Source organism: Stegastes partitus, unplaced genomic scaffold (assembly GCF_000690725.1).
Source record: "Stegastes partitus isolate 25-593 unplaced genomic scaffold, Stegastes_partitus-1.0.2 Scaffold1015, whole genome shotgun sequence".
In the NCBI taxonomy this organism is placed as follows: Eukaryota; Metazoa; Chordata; class Actinopteri; family Pomacentridae; genus Stegastes; species Stegastes partitus.
The window spans coordinates 188663-206446 of NW_007578746.1; the positions used below are offsets into that span (position 1 = coordinate 188663).

General features: G+C 40.4%; 1 protein-coding gene across 1 annotated transcript; it reads right to left on the minus strand.

Moving 5' to 3' along the window:
* Positions 1-209: 209 nt before the first annotated feature.
* copa (COPI coat complex subunit alpha) lies at positions 210-15498 on the minus strand. The gene is made up of 30 exons (XM_008295020.1): positions 15309-15498; positions 14332-14445; positions 14165-14238; positions 13861-13941; positions 13640-13716; positions 13128-13237; positions 11321-11430; positions 10607-10706; positions 10008-10226; positions 9532-9682; positions 8469-8535; positions 8314-8389; positions 7989-8071; positions 7319-7544; positions 6634-6772; positions 6075-6237; positions 5726-5872; positions 5299-5488; positions 5082-5177; positions 4693-4781; positions 4373-4496; positions 3947-4036; positions 3729-3832; positions 3339-3485; positions 3051-3191; positions 2683-2865; positions 2408-2518; positions 2118-2279; positions 1829-2023; positions 210-611 (listed from the first exon to the last, which is right to left on the minus strand). The coding sequence occupies exons 1-30, from the start codon at positions 15346-15348 to the stop codon at positions 552-554; spliced, it is 3669 nt and encodes a 1222-aa protein (XP_008293242.1). The 5' UTR covers positions 15349-15498; the 3' UTR covers positions 210-551.
* Positions 15499-17784: the final 2286 nt, after the last annotated feature.

The following is a 17784-nucleotide window of genomic DNA, read 5'->3' on the forward strand; positions in this document are numbered from 1 at the left end:
GGTCATGGACTGGACGTCTGCCCCAGGGACTACAGCCCCTGTTCATGAATTGACCACTCAACCAGTTGACCTACCAGGGCGTCCCACCTGCTTGTCACATTTCTATCTACAACACCATCTTCCTTCAATGTATTCAATGTCACTTGCACAGATTTCACACTTTCCTTCCACATCAAAAACACCACAGAAACACTCGCCCACACACAAAATGCCACAACAGGGACTTTAATTTTAATTTTTCCAGATACACGGAGCACTGCTGCACAGTTTGAATGATTCATGTCATACAAGTCAGAAAAGAGAAAACAGTTAGGTTTTTACAGTTCTAATAAAGCACACAGCATTGACGAAGCAGCGCTTACAAGGAAAAGCTTTTTGTAGGATTAGGTGGTGCATGGGAGAAGATAGCTGAAAGGATTAAAGATGTTTAATATCACTGTGAGCAAACATATATATATATATCTCTGCTTTCATTTCTCATGCCGATAATTGTATTATTTCTACAGAGTAAGAGTGGATGTGTTTCGCTGAGCATCTTCTTCTTTGCCGTCTCAACGGAACTGAAGTGGACTCACACGCAGGCCGATCACGTCCTTACCGATCTCTGTCACCTAGAAAATAAAGCCACAGTGAAAGTTAGAAGAGACATACGGAAAACCACAACAAAGAGAGTCACTAACCTAATTCCTTTTCTGGATTTTGTCTCATAATTAACATAATAACAGCTGGATGACTGAACACCAGCAACTCTCTCCTTTTTGGCAACTGGTTCACAATGCAGCAGCTCAGCATTATACTGGCTTTCGCAGAAAACATCTCATCACTCTGATCATAGTTTCCCTTTTGGTTTTAGAACAGAACGGAAATGACGACCCCCATATAAGCCAACTCTTAGCCATTACCAAAGCCATACCTCAGGTAGCTTCTGGCGTTTTCAAGCTTAAACCTAAAGATGGCCATGCTGCAGAATTGTCTGCCTGAGGAGAAAAGGCTCACAGAATCTAATTCACCTCCTAAATCTTATTTTCATAGACCTGCTTTTATGTGATGCCATCTTTTTATTGCTTCATGTTATATTTACTAGTGACATTTTGCTTCAGTGTTTTTTGTCTTCCAGTTTTTACTTTGTCTTTACTGTCTGGCTTCCAGTTGGTATTTTGTCTTCTGGGTTTCCTGCTTTTGCTTCGTCTGTCAAAGCACTTTGTAAACCCATGTATTTGAAAGAACTATACAAATAAAGTTATCATAAAAAAAACAGTATTTTAAGATTCCAGTAGTTTAGATTACTGTACTAAAGTCTGCGTTTGATTTGTGACTTTGTACGGAGAGACACTGGGGTCAACACACAAAACACATGGTATATAACACACAAATAAAGAGTTTTACAAATGTGTGAGACAACGCCCTGATCTGACAACAAATACTGTCTAACATAAATAAATGCCAGCTTTTCTTTTTCCATTTTCTTTGGGGTCCTTAAACCATAAAATGTTTTCAAAATCCTACCATATATTTTCTATTTATGAAGCTTTTAGTTTTTGCTGACACTTGGTTGTGTTTATAACTGAGTTTATAGCTAATGTTTTGTTGTAGTGGGCTACATTAAATTGACAGGTGTCTTTGAGAAGTAGATTTTGTGGCAGAACAGTTGCTGGATAATAAAGTGGATACTGGCTGTGTGCTTAAACTTGTACTTCATTAACAACAAAATAAAATTACGCAACTGTTTACAACAATTGAGACCATTCTCTCTCCTCTTTTTGTGACTGATGAGTACAACAGAAATGGAGTCTATTATTTTGAAGGATAAGTGGCTGTGCTGGTGTACCTGTGTGACCCTGCAGATCTGGCCTTTGTAAGGGGGGCAGTAGCAGGCCCCAGACAGAGGGCACTTCTCAACAGGGCGTCCACGGTAGAGGGGGACAAAAGAGGCAGCGCACAGGTCAAATGGATTGTGGGGGTCGTAGTTCAACTGGTGGGCATCCGTCAGGGTCTTCTCGCAGGCGGCCAAAATCTTGCGGGTCTGAATGGCAGGGAGATATTTAATATGATGGTAAGAGACATACAACAGAAGGATGCTCTCCATTTAAACATTTAATGTCACAAAAAAATCTAACCTGCTGTGCCACATCTGGCTTCGGTCCGAGCTCGAGGAGGCGTCGCGCAAAGCCTGCGGCTGTCTTGAAGTTACGCAGTTTGAAGAAGAGGTTCAGAGCAGTACGCAACACCAGCACCATGTGGACCGGCTGCAGGTTACAGTGGGTGAAATAAGCCGCCATCTGCAAGAAAATGACAATGTATATAAGACAACTGAAGTATAAATTCTAATTCATGGACACATTTTGGCAGGTTTCGGTGATATTTAGTCAGTTTACATCAACAGCTTAAGGTGACGTCAGGTCTTTACCTCACAGAGCCTCTTCTGCTGGTCCAAAGTGTCTTTAGGTAACTTCTTCCTCTCGGTCTCCATAGTCAGACCCACTATGTACTCTCTGCAAATAGTGATCAGCTGCTGAGCCTGAAACACAGTTAAGACAGTTGAAAATATCATGATATGTACCTGCATGTCAACAAAATTTCTTCATCTGAAAGTCACGGGGGCCTATAAGCAAACTCCATTGTAATCTTTATACACGACTTGAAGATTAAACACGTCACATTTAAAGCAGGCCTGTTTCTCACCTCAGCAATCTCCTGCTTGTTATCAACCACCAGCAGAGGCACAGACAGCAGGATGGCTCTAAAGCGCTCGACAGCTTCCTCAAACCGGCCGGCCGTGGTCAGCTGGTAGCACTGCTGCAGGCGGGCGATGAGATCGGAGAGGCGCAAACCCACAGCAGGCAGGCCCTGCTTCGCCCCACAGTCCTAGAAAAATGTAAATACTTGAGTATCTGCTCTTAAAATCGATGAAAAAGTGTGAGAAGGAAAAGGCGGAACAAATGTGGGTCAGGAGCACATTTATCATCACAGATAAAACTAGAAAGAACGTTTCAAACAGCTGATATCCCACAAGACACTTTGAAATAAATCCACAAAGCTAACAGCTGTACCTTCCAGTTCCTCTGGGGATGGCTACGCAGGCAGGGCTGGGAAGGCAGTCCCAGGTAACAGGTGCGTCCTCTGGACAGTGTCTGCATGAACAGCGACTTGTAGGGGTCAAAGCTCACAACTCCAACCTGGTCATGGAGCAGCTGTGGGTGAAAAAAAGCAACAATAAGTGACAGTTTAGTGTATAAAGAGGAAAAATGCAATCATTTTCATTCTCCTTACATCATACACCCATAGTCTATATTGAAAAAATGAAACCAACAAAGCAATAACTCAGAATGTGAGCTCACTCTCATGGCAGTTTCAAAGGACCCAGCCAGGATGTGATCCACTGGCAGCTGGGAGTTGTTGCACCACATCTGGGTCGGACTCATGCCCTTGGTGGGCGGAACGAAGAAGCCGTCCTCTGCTCCTCCACCTGCACCAACCGGCACGTCCTGTTGATTAGAGGAAAGACAATCAAATGTGAGTATTTACCCTTAACTATCAATATAATGCAAAGCACAGAGATAACTTGTCGGTTAGTACAACATGTAACTCAGTGGCTTGTTTCATTTCTTTGAATGTAAAAGGTAACCTCTAAGAACACTTAAAGCTGACAGTCTGATCAGTGCTTGTGTTCTCTTGTGTTAGCTCGACATTACTGGTGGTTGGATTAGTAATGCTGCAGCTGCTCTCACCAGCTCTGGAGGAAGGTCCAGGTCCTCCTCAACCTCCCAGCCTCCTCCCTCCTCTTTCCCAACTCCTTCTTCTCCTAATCCTTCCTGAGCATCCATGAAGCCATCTGAGAAAAAACATGGGGAAAGGTAAGTATTGACAAATTTTTTGTAACCAGGTCCAATCTGCTCACTGAAAGGTGAAGTTTAACAAATTACTGTTAATTTCATTGTGAATTTACCTTCATCCAGCTGGAGCTCAGCATCATCTCCCCATCCTTCACCTCCTGGAGCTTCCATGTCCAAGTCGGCAGCCATCTGACCTGCCTTACCTACAATAGAACAACACTGTGAACACTCTGGCAAAGTCTGCTACACCAGCTACAACTAATATAACATAATGCTGCTTTGCTGTTCAATATAAACATCTTAAAAGATGTAAAAAGGTGATGCATATTGGGACAAGTCTTTTTGTTAAGCTGTCACAACTAAATATTTGCCTTTAATTAAAGAAAAATAAATAACTGTTTCAGTCCTTGTTCTTGGTTCTATTGTAAAAAAAGATCAAATGAATGAAACCTTGAAGGAATATTACCTACTCTGGATTTTTTTTTTTTCTTCAGTATATCCATATGTTTATCTTCACCAAGGCATTTGTCATGACTCACCCTTTGCTGCAATGGCTCCCTCAAAGAAGCCCTTTGATACAGTGAGCAGAGGCCAGTTGGTGTCCAGAGGATTGATGGGCGGAGGAGGCTGCAGCAGCTGTGCATTGGGATCAACCTCTGGCACCTACGAGACACAAGATCAACCATTGTAAGATCATGTGGCACCACTGAAGAGTATACATGAATAATAGCATGTGAATATGCTGACACACACTGACACACACACACACACACACAAATGTATTGAGTGCACGATGACTGTATGTTATGGTTTCTTATATTATGTGTATGAAGTTACAGAGAATGTTTTCCCAACACACCGTCTCCTTTTCTGGGTCAAAGGTCTCCTTCAGGGCCTCAGCCTCTTCATCAAGCCCATGAGTGGCTGCAGTCAGGTAAGCCAGAGACTCTGCAAACACACAAACAGTCAGACAGTCTTGTTTTGCCATCAACATTTCAAAAGAGGGTCCATGTTGCCAGCAGCCTAGAGCTCTAGTACATATATTTATGGTTTAGCAGAAAGTGACTCCATTCATTTTAAGGGACTTTTTCATTCTCTTAATGGAAATTATATTTAATTGTGACTGATCATTAGTCACATGACATGAGATGAAATACTCATATTGTTACAGACAACAATAAGATGGACACCAGGACAAAAGTATGCAAAATATAGCTGCATATGTTTAGTGATGACAACTGAACTCACTCTGTCCACAGTTCTTCAAGATGCGGACTCTTTCACTGACGTCTCCCAGGTAGAGAGCCGCCTGGTAGTGACCGCTCATGTCCTTTCTGATCTCAGCTACACATAAAAACCACAAACATTAGATATATCATGAGACAACACACAAGCCCTCACCAAATCACCATATCTTCTATGAAATAAAAACAATTATTCCTTTATTGCAGTCGTTATCACTCACCGATCTTCATCATCTTGCGCAGCTTGGCCAAGTTGCCGGTGATGAGGTACAGGAAGGTGAGCTTGTCGAAGTTCTTGGTCCTCTGGTAGCACATTTCCACGACCTGGTGGTGACCCTGCAGCAGCGCCGCCTCACCTAGACGCTCCCAGCAGCTGCGCTCATCCAGGGCTTTGGCTGCCTCGAGTGCCACCTACAAAAATGTACAAGAGGCATTTTTGATTTTGCAGTTTGTCCTGCAGCAGCAAGTTCTGTTTATAGCCCTCTGAAGCAGCTGAACAGACAGGCATAACACATTATAACTTAAGATATGGTAAGAAGAGTAACTGTAAAATACCCTAAATTTATCCTACTCTCTGATTTGATTTAACCCTAACATCTAGCAAGTTAATCCCTGAAAGATAATTAGTAAAAAGGACTGTGAGCTCACCTCGATGTTGCCACACTCCAGAGCCAGGCTAAAGCGCGTCTTCTCATCTTTGACAAAGTGCAGCGCTACCTCAGGGTAGCCCTTCTTCTGCAGGTAGGCAATGATGGACTGACCCACCAACTTGGCGTTACGCACCATGTGGAGCACCTGTATGGCACAGTAGTAAGAGGACTGACATCAGAAACAACAACTGGGCACTAAAAGATTGGCAGTACAATGTTAGAGAGGTCAAATATGAAACTGAAATTAGAGGCGCACAATCATGTGTCACAGGACTTTCTTATTCTGCAGAAACACGGGCACGGAACACTGGAATTATTCATTTACACAACAGTCGCTTGGGACCCACCTCATCATATTTGCGGTTGACCAGGGCCAGTTTGAAGCGGTACTCTGTGGGGTCGATGGTGAGGACACGAGGCCTGCACTCTCTGTCCAGGCAGTAAACACTGTTGCCTCTCACACGGGTCACATAGATGGGAAGATCCAGGGTTCTGATGATGCCATGATCACTACAGAGACACAAAGAAAGTATCACATTAGAAAGAGATTCAGATCACGAGTTAATATGAAACTCATATAGACGGACAAATGAAATGTTTGCTGTAAACATGCTGACACAGTGTGGCGTTATCTCAAAATTGTTGCTATATTTAACAGTGATTGAACCAACCTGCAAACACTATAAAAGATGTTTCATCTTTGAGGACTTTGGAGAGTGGAAAATGTGATAGACTTTACCAAATGCAACCACAGCAACATCCTATTTAAATATAGTTCTCCTGGGCAAACATTAACTGGTTTGAATGTCAAGATCTGTTGCTAAGGCCTGTACAAAGTAGAAGCAGTTTACCTGCCTGCTATTAGTGACTTATTGACTTGTATCAACTGTATCAATGATCACGTACCCAGAGGTGAGGGCGTATTTGATGTGGTTGGAGGTGGTGTAGATAAAGACCCCACTCTCGTCCCAGGCTCCACTCTTCACTCTGATGTTCTCGTGAATGTTGCACAGACTCTCCAGCTTACGGTTGCAGATCATAATTGCTGAGGGGAGAGGAAAAAAAAAAAAAAGAGAGAGAAAAAGATTTAGACTTTCCCTTGAGAAAATTTCTGTTGGTGAACTGAGAACTTGCGGTCTTGAAATGTGTGTTTTGTTTTTATCCTGCAGCTTAAAACAGTTCCAACACTTTTTAAAGCCAAGTTCATGCTTCTATCCACATTCACAAATCACTCTTCCATAAACTAAACCCTCACGACACGGCAGCTGCTTCTTTGTATGATTTAATGAGCACAAACACATGCAAAAACTAACATGAGTCAACAGGCATTTAAATCTGTAGTTACAAGACAGAGAGTGTGGTTTGTCAGTGGATAGCCACAATCCCAATAAAACTATTTAACTGGCCTCATAATAAGTATAGTTAAAATCAAATTACTGCTTCTCGTCTCCCTTTAGGTGTTCTTAGTCTGTCCAAGCAGAGCTCCTGCTCCTAGTGATCTAGAAATGTGTCAGCGTCTCAACCCTTGTTTGGATAAACTTGTTGTGTCTCTGTGATAAGCATCCTGATAATATTCATCTTATCTACCCACCGTGTTTAGCCAGCAGAGCCACGTGGCTGGTGTCGGAGCTCCACACCACGTATTTGACCTTGGCGATTTTGACAGTGGCCAGAGAGCGTTTCTGCTGCACGTCAAACAGCGTGACGCCGTCGGCATCGCGCAGCAGCAGCGAGCCGGTCCCGGCGTAGAAGATTTCCTCGCAGCTCGGCACCTGGACTTTCTTCACGATTTCATTCTTCAGGTTTTTAATCAGCAGCTGTGATGGACAAGGAAGTATTTGAATACATGAGAACTGATCACGACGCGCACACAAAAAACGTGCTTCAGACAGTCTGAAACACAGGTTATTATTAGAAAATTGGATAAACTAGTTTGGTGAATATTAAATCACTGGTCTGCAAATGTAATTATCTTTAACTGACCTCGCTGATTGCCAAACAAAACTTGTTTTTTCTCTCTCTGTAAAACATCTCTAACATTATCAGACTGTTGACTTAAGGAATTAATACCACTGACTCAGCCTTTCATTGAGCAGCTGCGTAGACCAAGACTATTCTTTACAATAACTAATATCAATATAGGACAGTAAAACAACATTTTGAGACACTTTTTCAAGAAATCCACAACATTTGAAAAGATATTTCTCCTTGCTTATGCTTAAATACATTTTTCTACTTTGTAAATCTGCAAATGGACTTACAGAGTGCATACGGTCCAGAACAGCAAATCTGTTCCTGGCCACCCACACTGCTGTCAGACCAGAAGACCTTTTCCCTTCCGGTGCTGAGAAGAAGAAAAAAGACTCTGTGTTACTTTAGTCACCAAGTACACGTCATTTCAAGGGATCCAAATTGTTGGCATTTGAACAGCTTACAGTGCTGCAAGTAAAAAACATCACAGAGTCAAAAAGAAGATGTGACATAACTACACATAATCAGTCTGGAAAAACAAATAAAAATTAATTCAATGTTCACAAAGCAAAGTGTGAGGCAAAAGAGTACAACTGCAGTGTTGTGTGTCTTTACCATCAGGGTTCTGAGAGTCACTTTCTTTAGGTATTGAGTACAAGTCGTAGGTGCTGTTCTCCAGGTTGGTCGCTCTCTGCAGGAAGTAAAGAGTATTACAGTAAATACATGGAAAATGACTGAGGGAGTAATGTGTGTGAGTGGGAGACACTTACTGTGCAGAGCAGGACAGCGTTCTCAGCTGGGTTGTAAGACATGCTGAACACCGGGAACTTAGACCCACTAGAAGAAGACAGAAATGGTTAAAAAAAAACAAAAAAACGACATCTCTTTGCACTTTTACACTTACTGCCATCACAATACTCTGCACTGGCCACTTCAGCTACTAACAAGAACTTAACAACTGACTTGTCGAGGTTACACCCCAGAGTTTACAGGAGAAATTGTTATTGAAAAAAAAACAACAAAAAAACATTAAATGCCTGTGAACAGAGGTTGTTTAATACGAACATGTTACCATAACATACTATTTTTAATTGAATTAAATACCATTAGAGCACCGAAGAAAAGAAAAAGTAAGTTGTCCATTAATTGTTTAACTTCAAATCTCAGACAACACGCTGGGGGACAAAAGTGACTTTCAATGGAAGAAATATTGACACATTTCAAACTCAATTAGAAATAACAGAAGAATACTTTGCATCTAAAAAAAACATATTAATAATCCTAATAAAATGGATGAACTGACTACGAGACACAAGATTAAGACAACAACAATCACTAAGAGCAGCAATTAAACCTTGGTATTGTCTCAGCACCATTGAGAAGGTTAACTTTCCTTTTTGTTAGTGTAGCTTTGTTAAAGCATATTCCAAGTATTCCTGGTACACTGGGCACATTTTCACTCTCTTTTTGCTATTTTCTGACTTCTTAGAGACTGAACGTTTACTCAAGAAAATATTGAGCAACTTACTTGATCATAAAAATTCTATATGTTCAATTTGCAAATAAAAAATGTTGCACATATTTAAATGAAGACAGTAACAAGAGGTAGGTTGTTTACTCCAACAGTTTAATTCACTTTTTATACCAAACCGCACTTTTTCAAAATAAAATATTTTGCTACACTGACACAGACACTTGTTCTATGGCACTTATCCAGGTTGTTTTCTCCTGACTAGATCCTTGCTTGTGTTGTATCTAATCTCAGACTTAGGTCGCTTTGCATAAAAACATCTGCGAAAAGAAATTGTGTAATTGTAGACACACAGCACCGACCTGCGAAGCTGCATGACAGCAGTGTCCTTGCTGCTGTTGAAGTCCAGCTGGCGGAGGAAGCGATCCTTGACGTAGTACAGCATGTTGCCGTGCACAGCGTAGGCCGGACGTTCACGCTCCAGCTTGAACACAATCATACCACTGTCATGACCTGAAAGGCACAAAACAGACAATTCAGAGCCAAATTCTCACATACAGACTGTATTATTCTCCTTTAGTAAAGTTATATGTTTGCTAATTATGTCCTGTTGTTGTGCAAATCAAATTCTACACACAGCAGCTTCAAATGGGACAGAATAGACACCACTAACTAAAATGTAGCATGTGAATGTGACACTGGTTTCAAATTGTGAAAAATAGGTTGCAGAAAGATTACACCGTCCTAATGCCTGATGTTTAAAGCAGAGCAGTCTGTTAGCAGCTGCTTTTACACTTACGTTAAATGTTTCCAGACTTACATCAGCGTCACCACTTACCAGCAGCAAACAGGTTGAGGTTCGGGTGGGCACCCAGCACCCAGAAGCGATCATGATCCCGTCTGAAGGTCTGCACTCCGGTCCTCTTGGACATGTCCCACACTCGGATGCTCTTGTCCTCAGAGTTGGACAGGATGAGCTCCTGGCGAGGATGGAAGACGGCACAGGACACGTTGTTGTAGTGACCGCGGCACGTATCCAGCTCCCATGCTTTGGACTCTGGAGCGAGGAAACAGAGGGCGGATCAGTGACAAAAATCAGCAGCTGGATTAAAACTAAAAAAGTGAAAGAAGACCTTCTATATTAAAATACATAAATCTACACTTCACGGAAAAGGTAGAGGAAAAAATAGACACAAATAGAAAATACAGGGAAAAAATGTGTCTTGGTTCATGAGTTCAGTGGAAAAGAAAGAAACAACATACAGCTGAAAGAAAAAATGAGTGTTTAGCCTGATCTAGTTTTCCACAGAACAGAGGATCTTTGCTTTTACATTTTTACACCTTCCAGCAGAAAAATCAAGGGTTTCAGCTTCAGAAGACACTGTGACACTGACATTTTTAACAAGCGTCTTCTAGCAATCTTGTAAAGTCACTCACCGTTCATTCTCCAGATCTTGACCTGCCTGTCATCAGCTCCAGACACAATGAGAGGCATGCTGGGGTGGAAAGCTGCCCAGTTGACCCCACGGTCATGACCCTGGACACAGACACACAAACTAAAGTCACGCAAATCATCTTTTACCTGCTGTAGCACTCAGGCCAAAGAATAGAGACTTCTAAACACTGACCAAGTAGACACCTCCAGTTTTACGATTATTACAAACACAGAAAAATTATATGATGCAAACAACAAGTTACGACATAAAACTAAACCAGTGACAAGTTATTTTATTTCTCTGACTTGGGCATTTGTTAACCTTAAGGAATAATAACTTTGCACTAAAAACACACAGAAGGACATGATGTAATTCAGGAAACTGCTAAAGTAACCCAAGACCTGGCATCATCCACGAACAGGACTGAAACCGGAAAATCTCTTTGGACTTTCAATGAAAATGGCACATTTAATGTTTTTTTCCACACTACATAATTTTGGGATTTTTTTAAATACTGTCTGAGCAGGTAAAAGAGCAAAAACACTTACTAGAGTAAATGACAAAAAAAATAAAAATAAATTTGATTGGTATCTGAGTATCAGAGACCAAAGGGACATTTTCTATACTTCAATGGAAAAAGAGTCTGATTCAGTCAAATTATGACACCACAGCCTACACAAAACGAAAAAGCATACATGTGAAACTCGCTGCTCACCTCAAGGACATGCTTGACGACAGCATCCGAGGCACCAAACAAGTCAACACCAGAGATGCCGCGCACCTCCGTCTCCACGGCGCCTGGAGACAGGTTCTTCTTCCTCAGACCTGGAACCATCATTCACAGCACCACGTGCAAGGGGGAGGGGGGAGCCATATTCATGTTACACAGGGCATAACCACAGTACAGGGAATGGGGGGGAAAAAAACATGAAAAAGATAGAAATTAATTAAGGAATCAAAAATGAGACTATATCGTGGGAGAAGAGAGGCAATGAATGGGAATTACAAAGAGAGAGCGCTGTTGGACTACTGAACACACACACAGGGGCTGAAACACACCAATACAACCTCCGCTCTCTCATGAGCAGCCAACTTGAGTCTGGAAACAATCATCGCAGCACCGTTGATTAGGTTAATGAATCATTGGCAGACAGAAAAAAATAATTACTTATGATCTGATTGGACAGCAGAGTGAGATTACTGATTACCTCCAAGACTCAAATGAGATCAGAGGGGAAAAAAATCACTGAGAAAACACAGCTTGTAATCATGATTTCTACCCGTCAAAACAATGTGGTGAACAGGTAGTTCAACAGCAAGGAGAGATGACGCGCAGGGAAAGAAATGGCACTAGGAACCCATGTGCAGGTGTGGATGTTTCCAGGGAGAGCATGGGATAAGGAGGACACGGGGAGTGTGTGGACTTGGCTGATGGGGTGGGTGGTGGCTAGCGTTGTAAAGACGTGCTCTGATGGGGCGTCAGGAATATGAGCTTTGAAGTTTGGTTTGTTTAAAGGCTCATGCATGTTCCTGTCAGGATGTTTGAGTCACATGCAGAGTTAATAGATTCTGAAACGTCACAGCTACGAGTTAGGAATGAAGTTGGTAACAACATGGTGACTATGGCGACAACAAACATAAACACTGTTGGGTTATATTTTAAGTCAGCCATGCAAGTGTCAGGGCTAGTATAGGAATATTTTAACGTCAGTGCTGAGGAAGTTTAGGTATGTAACAGACACTGCAAAGCCAGTTAGTAGTTAATGTTCTTGTTGTTCTTGATTTAGTTTAAACAATTGCATAAAGTAGCAAAATAACTGCATGGGAGGTAGAATCAACTTTCAGTAATGTGAGTATAAGTGCAAAGAGAACCTTCGTCTAAAGCTAAGTCTGGCCATAAGGGGAGAGTTAAGCATGAAAACTACATGCTGCAGGAATGTCTCGTGATGTAGGAGTTCATGAAAACATTACAGATGGATGCATCATGCTCAATGCAAAGGCATGTCAAAGCACAGACAGATGGAAATCACAGAAAGACATCTTATGCATGTTCACAGATGAAAGCTAATTAATGATTTTAGTTAGTGCAAAGACAAGAAGCAAGAAAAACCATCAACAAAAACAGATTTTAAGAGCATGCAGAGGCACAGAAACACCTCTCCAAATTCCTATTTTTGTCTTTTGTGCTACAACATACACCTGTCTGACCTAGAAACTCTCTTGCCATTCACAACATTTATTTACAGTGCAGTATTTCATTCATAAATGCCACACTATAAATAAATCTGTTCTGGCAGTGCATCTAATTCTGCCTCTATCTTTCCTGTAAAGAGAGGTGTTTCTGCAAACAGCCCACAGAGATTTGTCCTCTACAAGTCGGAGAGGAAGAAGAGGTTGAGGCTTTCACATTGGTCCTACTTCTGCCTTCCTCTTCTTCCTCCTCCTCCTTCGTACCACTTTGCCCCCACCCCTCCCCCAAACCCAGCCCACTGTCCTCTGGTCCGCCATCCCCAAGCCCTCACCGGAGATATCCCACACTCGCACGGTCTGATCCAAACTGGCTGACACCACCAGGTCCTCGGACGGGTGGAACTGGGCGCACATCACATAGTGGTTATGGCCAGTCAGCACACTGTGGATGAGAAAGAAAGAGGGGATGTATTTTAAACATGAATAGTTGTCTTCAGAGTTGATCAAATGGTTCCACTGACATTTTTAAAGACTTTATAATAATTAAATGTAACAATGCAAAACTGAATATAGCTGCCTATTTACAAAAAAAAGACCCAGCAAAAATAAATGTAAGTAATATTTTTTCAAAGATGCATCTCTAAGGATTATAGACAATATGTACGTAGCAAAGGTCAGTGTTGGAAAGTGAAAATTTATGGAAGACAAAAAGTGTTCTCTTGTCCCAGTGTAATCACTCTAATTACCAATGATTACATTTTTGTGTTTATGATAACTTTAAACTATAGTGTCTAATTATGAACAAGTTTTGAGGAAAATCAGCGCAGTTTACGGAGTGTCTTACCAAACACAGGTCCTGGACTGCCAGTTCCAGATGCGAATGGTCTGGTCATCTGAGGCACTCAGAATCCACGGGTACTCCTACAAGGTGCAAGGTGATAAAATAAATGTATTCACTCAAGAGTAATTTTAGAAAATAAATAATAAATATGGAGGCGTTTATCATTTGAAACTGAAAATGAGAAAGCAAGAACCAAACATATGGTAGTGACAGAATAAACTCACATGGTGAAAGAAGGTGGTTCTGATGTAGTCAAGGTGTCCCAGCAGGGTGAAGAGGCAGCGTCTCAACTTGTAGTTCCACACCTGGTCAAATAAGAACATGTACCTACTGTTAATCTAAAATTACATGACAAAATTATAGTGCTTCAAGACATAACTGCACCATGATATAAGCCATAAACAATATTACTTTGGACTTCTGTAAATGTTTGAACTCATGATCAAACACCCAAAAATAAGTCAGACAACACTCTTCAAGCGTGACAGCGTTTTCACTTTTTATAGCTGCTTCACGCAGTAGTCTCACCTTGATTTTGTAGTCATCTCCTCCAGACACAAAGAGAGGCTGCTGTTTGTGGAAATCAATTCCTCTGACAGGACCTGTGAGCGACACCACAGTAAACACATTTCATTTGACTCAAGAATACCAGGTACAGACTGTAACATCTTACAGCAGCCACATCGCTGTCTTACCATCGTGCTCATCAAATTTGTCGATCAGAGTGCACATCCGATAATCCCACAGCTGGATGACTCCATTGTGCAAACTTGCCAGAACCCATGGCCTTTTGGGATGGAAACTTAGGCCTGAAATGTAGCATTAATTACCTTATAATATGTCACAAAACCAGCTACTACACTTCAGACCAGGGTTGAATGAGTGTAATTGCAATTTTGCTCAAAGAATGAGAATCACTTCACGACCAAGTAGGTTTTCGAATACAAGGAATCTGACGTGGTGTTTTAGTGCATAACATTAAACGCTGATCAGTGGGAAAAAAACCCAAAATATTTAAGGATGAAAATAATAATAATAATAATAATCCACTGTTTTAAAGTAAGCATCATAAGTCAGTACTAAGATATTGCAATTAAGTAAGCAAAGGTTGACATTGAATTAGCTAAAACATTTCTTGCTTAAGTTACTATTAGTTATTATTCACTGTGTAACAGATTTAAAACCTAATGGAGCATTTACCACATGAGATGCCATTATAAACTGTTACACAGAGAGGGTGCCATGAATTTGTAACGCCACCACCACAATTGCTGGACTGCTTCATGACGTATAACCCAAATTGCAGCCTTCGCCATTTGCTAAATGCATCGTCAAAAATTGCGATTTTGATTTGTAATCGATTAATTGTTCAGCCCAAATCCAGAAGATGAGCGTTCATCTAACAACACAGCAATTTGGGAGAATGCAGAAGAATGCAGCTACGTTAGCTAGACAGCTAAATACACGTACAGGTAGCGTCCATTCAACATCACAACATCTGAACAAAGCATTATACAAGACGTTTCAAGTTTAGACTTAGTCATAAATAAGCATAGTAAAACAGAAGCGTTCCTTATTAACTGACAACTTCTAAAGGATAAACAACTGAGCAGCATAATCGACAGCTAGCTAACGTTAGCTTCTTTGCTAACTATAGCAGTGAAACTCTTACCTTTAACACGGGCCGACTTCGTTTCAAATTTCGTTAACATCGTCACTGGTGAACTGGACGAGCCTTAATTTTAGGGTTGTAGTAACCTACAACTCCACAAGAACGATAAAAAGTAACTAAAATCTTGCAAACAGGTTCACTCAGGCGGCCTGGTCGCCTTCGCCCATTTAGCTGATTCTCCTTCTTCCTGACACGTAGCTCGTTTTGTCTTCCGCTTCGGAACAATAAAGTTTTGGGGCGAAAATGTGACGCAGAAAGCTCCACGGCAGCGGCGCGTAGAAATATACCACATAGAGCTGCAATGAGAGTAGACATGCTGCTGGATGCTGTCGTGACACATCTACACTAAGTATTTCTACACAATCTGGTTAAACGGCTCTATTTACACCATATGACAATTAAATGTGTAGAAACATATTAAAACAACTTCTTGCATTTCATTAAAGCCAGTGATGGAAGAAGTAATCTTTCAGTTAAAGCTCCAAAGCAGCACAATATGAAAATACACCATTAAAAGTGGGGGAAAAAAGCTGCAATAAAAATCCCACTTTAGTAAAAGTATGAAAGTATAAATTTATTACTTGAACCAATATATTGTTCAAGTATTGAATTAAAAGTATTGGCTTTGTCCCTTTGAATGATATTTTTAAGTTACATTAAGTTAGATTTCAGTTAGTCAGGTTTGTATAATGTATAATATTGTAGTGTCTTAACTTTAACATTTAAATCACTAAAAATTTTATTTAATGTAATACTGTAAGGTCCTAACTGTAACATTTGAATTAATCTGATAAAATTACATGATAAATATTACTGTAGAATCTCAAATTTGATATTTGATTTAGTCAGATATATGTGGTATTTTACATAATATTGCAGGGTCTTAAGCTTATTACTTGAATTACTCAGGCAAATGCAAATGAAAAACACATTAGGGTTGCAACCTTTAACCTTTAAACTTGTTATGTAAATTCAGAATGCCAGTCTTATGTCTCTACACGGGAAAGGAAAGAACAAAACACATTCTGATGCACAAACCTGTTTTTAGTTTTTGGACTTTTTCCCTAATCTTTGAGCCAGGAAAAAACACTTCACTGTAGCTGTTAACTACTGATAGACATCTGTAATGTGAGTCCAACAACACAATGGTTTTTATTGTAATGAGCCAGAAAGTTTGGAAACCACAGGTTTAATCTCTAATAATGTGTGATATTATCCATCTTTATCTTCACAGTAAGTACAGCTGTCAAATAAATCCATTCTGAAATGTAGCAGAGTCAAAGTAAAAAGTAGGATAAAACAGAAATAAAGTGCAAGCACCTTAAAATTGAACTTTAGTACAGTAGTTTTATTTTCTATTTATTTATTTATTTATTTTTTATCCCTGAATGAATCCCATGTCTGCAATGCTGAGAAAACCCCAAGCAGCTGGAGTTTTCATACATGTGACATGATCTTGAAATGATCTTTAACTGTAAGAGAACCATTGGAAATTCTAATACACACATTTCTATAACAACTCAGCAAACTTCGCCTGATGTTGAATATGATTGAAAGCACTAAACAGTGAACTAACACTAAACACTACAGACTGAACAGCCACTAAATGGACCTAGTGCTAAGATTTCTTTGTCAACTGTGAATCTAAGCTGTTCCTCCACTGTCAGAAGCAGTGATGGAACAAGTATATCAGTAAAAAGAGTAGTTTGACACACACTAGAAGTAAGAAGAATGGTAACTTAGAACCCAATGACTCGTTTCCTTCAGTGTTTCATCTGTATTGCTCTGTCTTCCTCATCACTTCAAAAAAAAAAATCATCAGGGTGCTTCTATAGCTCACCTGCTTGAGCTGGCGTCCCATGTTCAGGGGCTACAGACCCCGATACAGAGGTCATGAGTTTAAGTCCCGGTCATGAGTTTGAGTCCCACTCATGGTCCTTTTTCACAGGTCCTTCCCCCATTCTTCTCCCCACTTTCCTCTCTCTCTCAACTTCACTATCAAATAAAGGCAAAAAGCCCAAAAAAACAACTTAAAAAAAAAAAAAAAAAATCAAAAATTGAGAAATGTAAACTAAATTGTAAAAGAAATTAAATGCTCCAGAAAGGCTCGTAAGGAGACCTGAAGTTCAACTTTTGAGTATTCAGAACTTCACACCACAAAAGCAGGGTTTTAATGCATAGGGAAAAAAATTACTACCAGTATGTATGTAAATAATAAATACTCATGACATAAAAATTCCAATCAACACTATAATAATATTAGTGATGTATTAATGCATAAGCATTTATTGATGTAGTTGGTTGAGGTAGACTCAATTTTAACTACACTTAATTAAAATGCATGATATTCTTCATTCTGTGTGTATAAATATTGTATATTCATACAGATTGATGTGTTTTGGTTCTTATTTCTAATCGGCTGCACAACCTTTAATGCATCTACATATGGTATGGTATAATAAACACATTCAGTGCA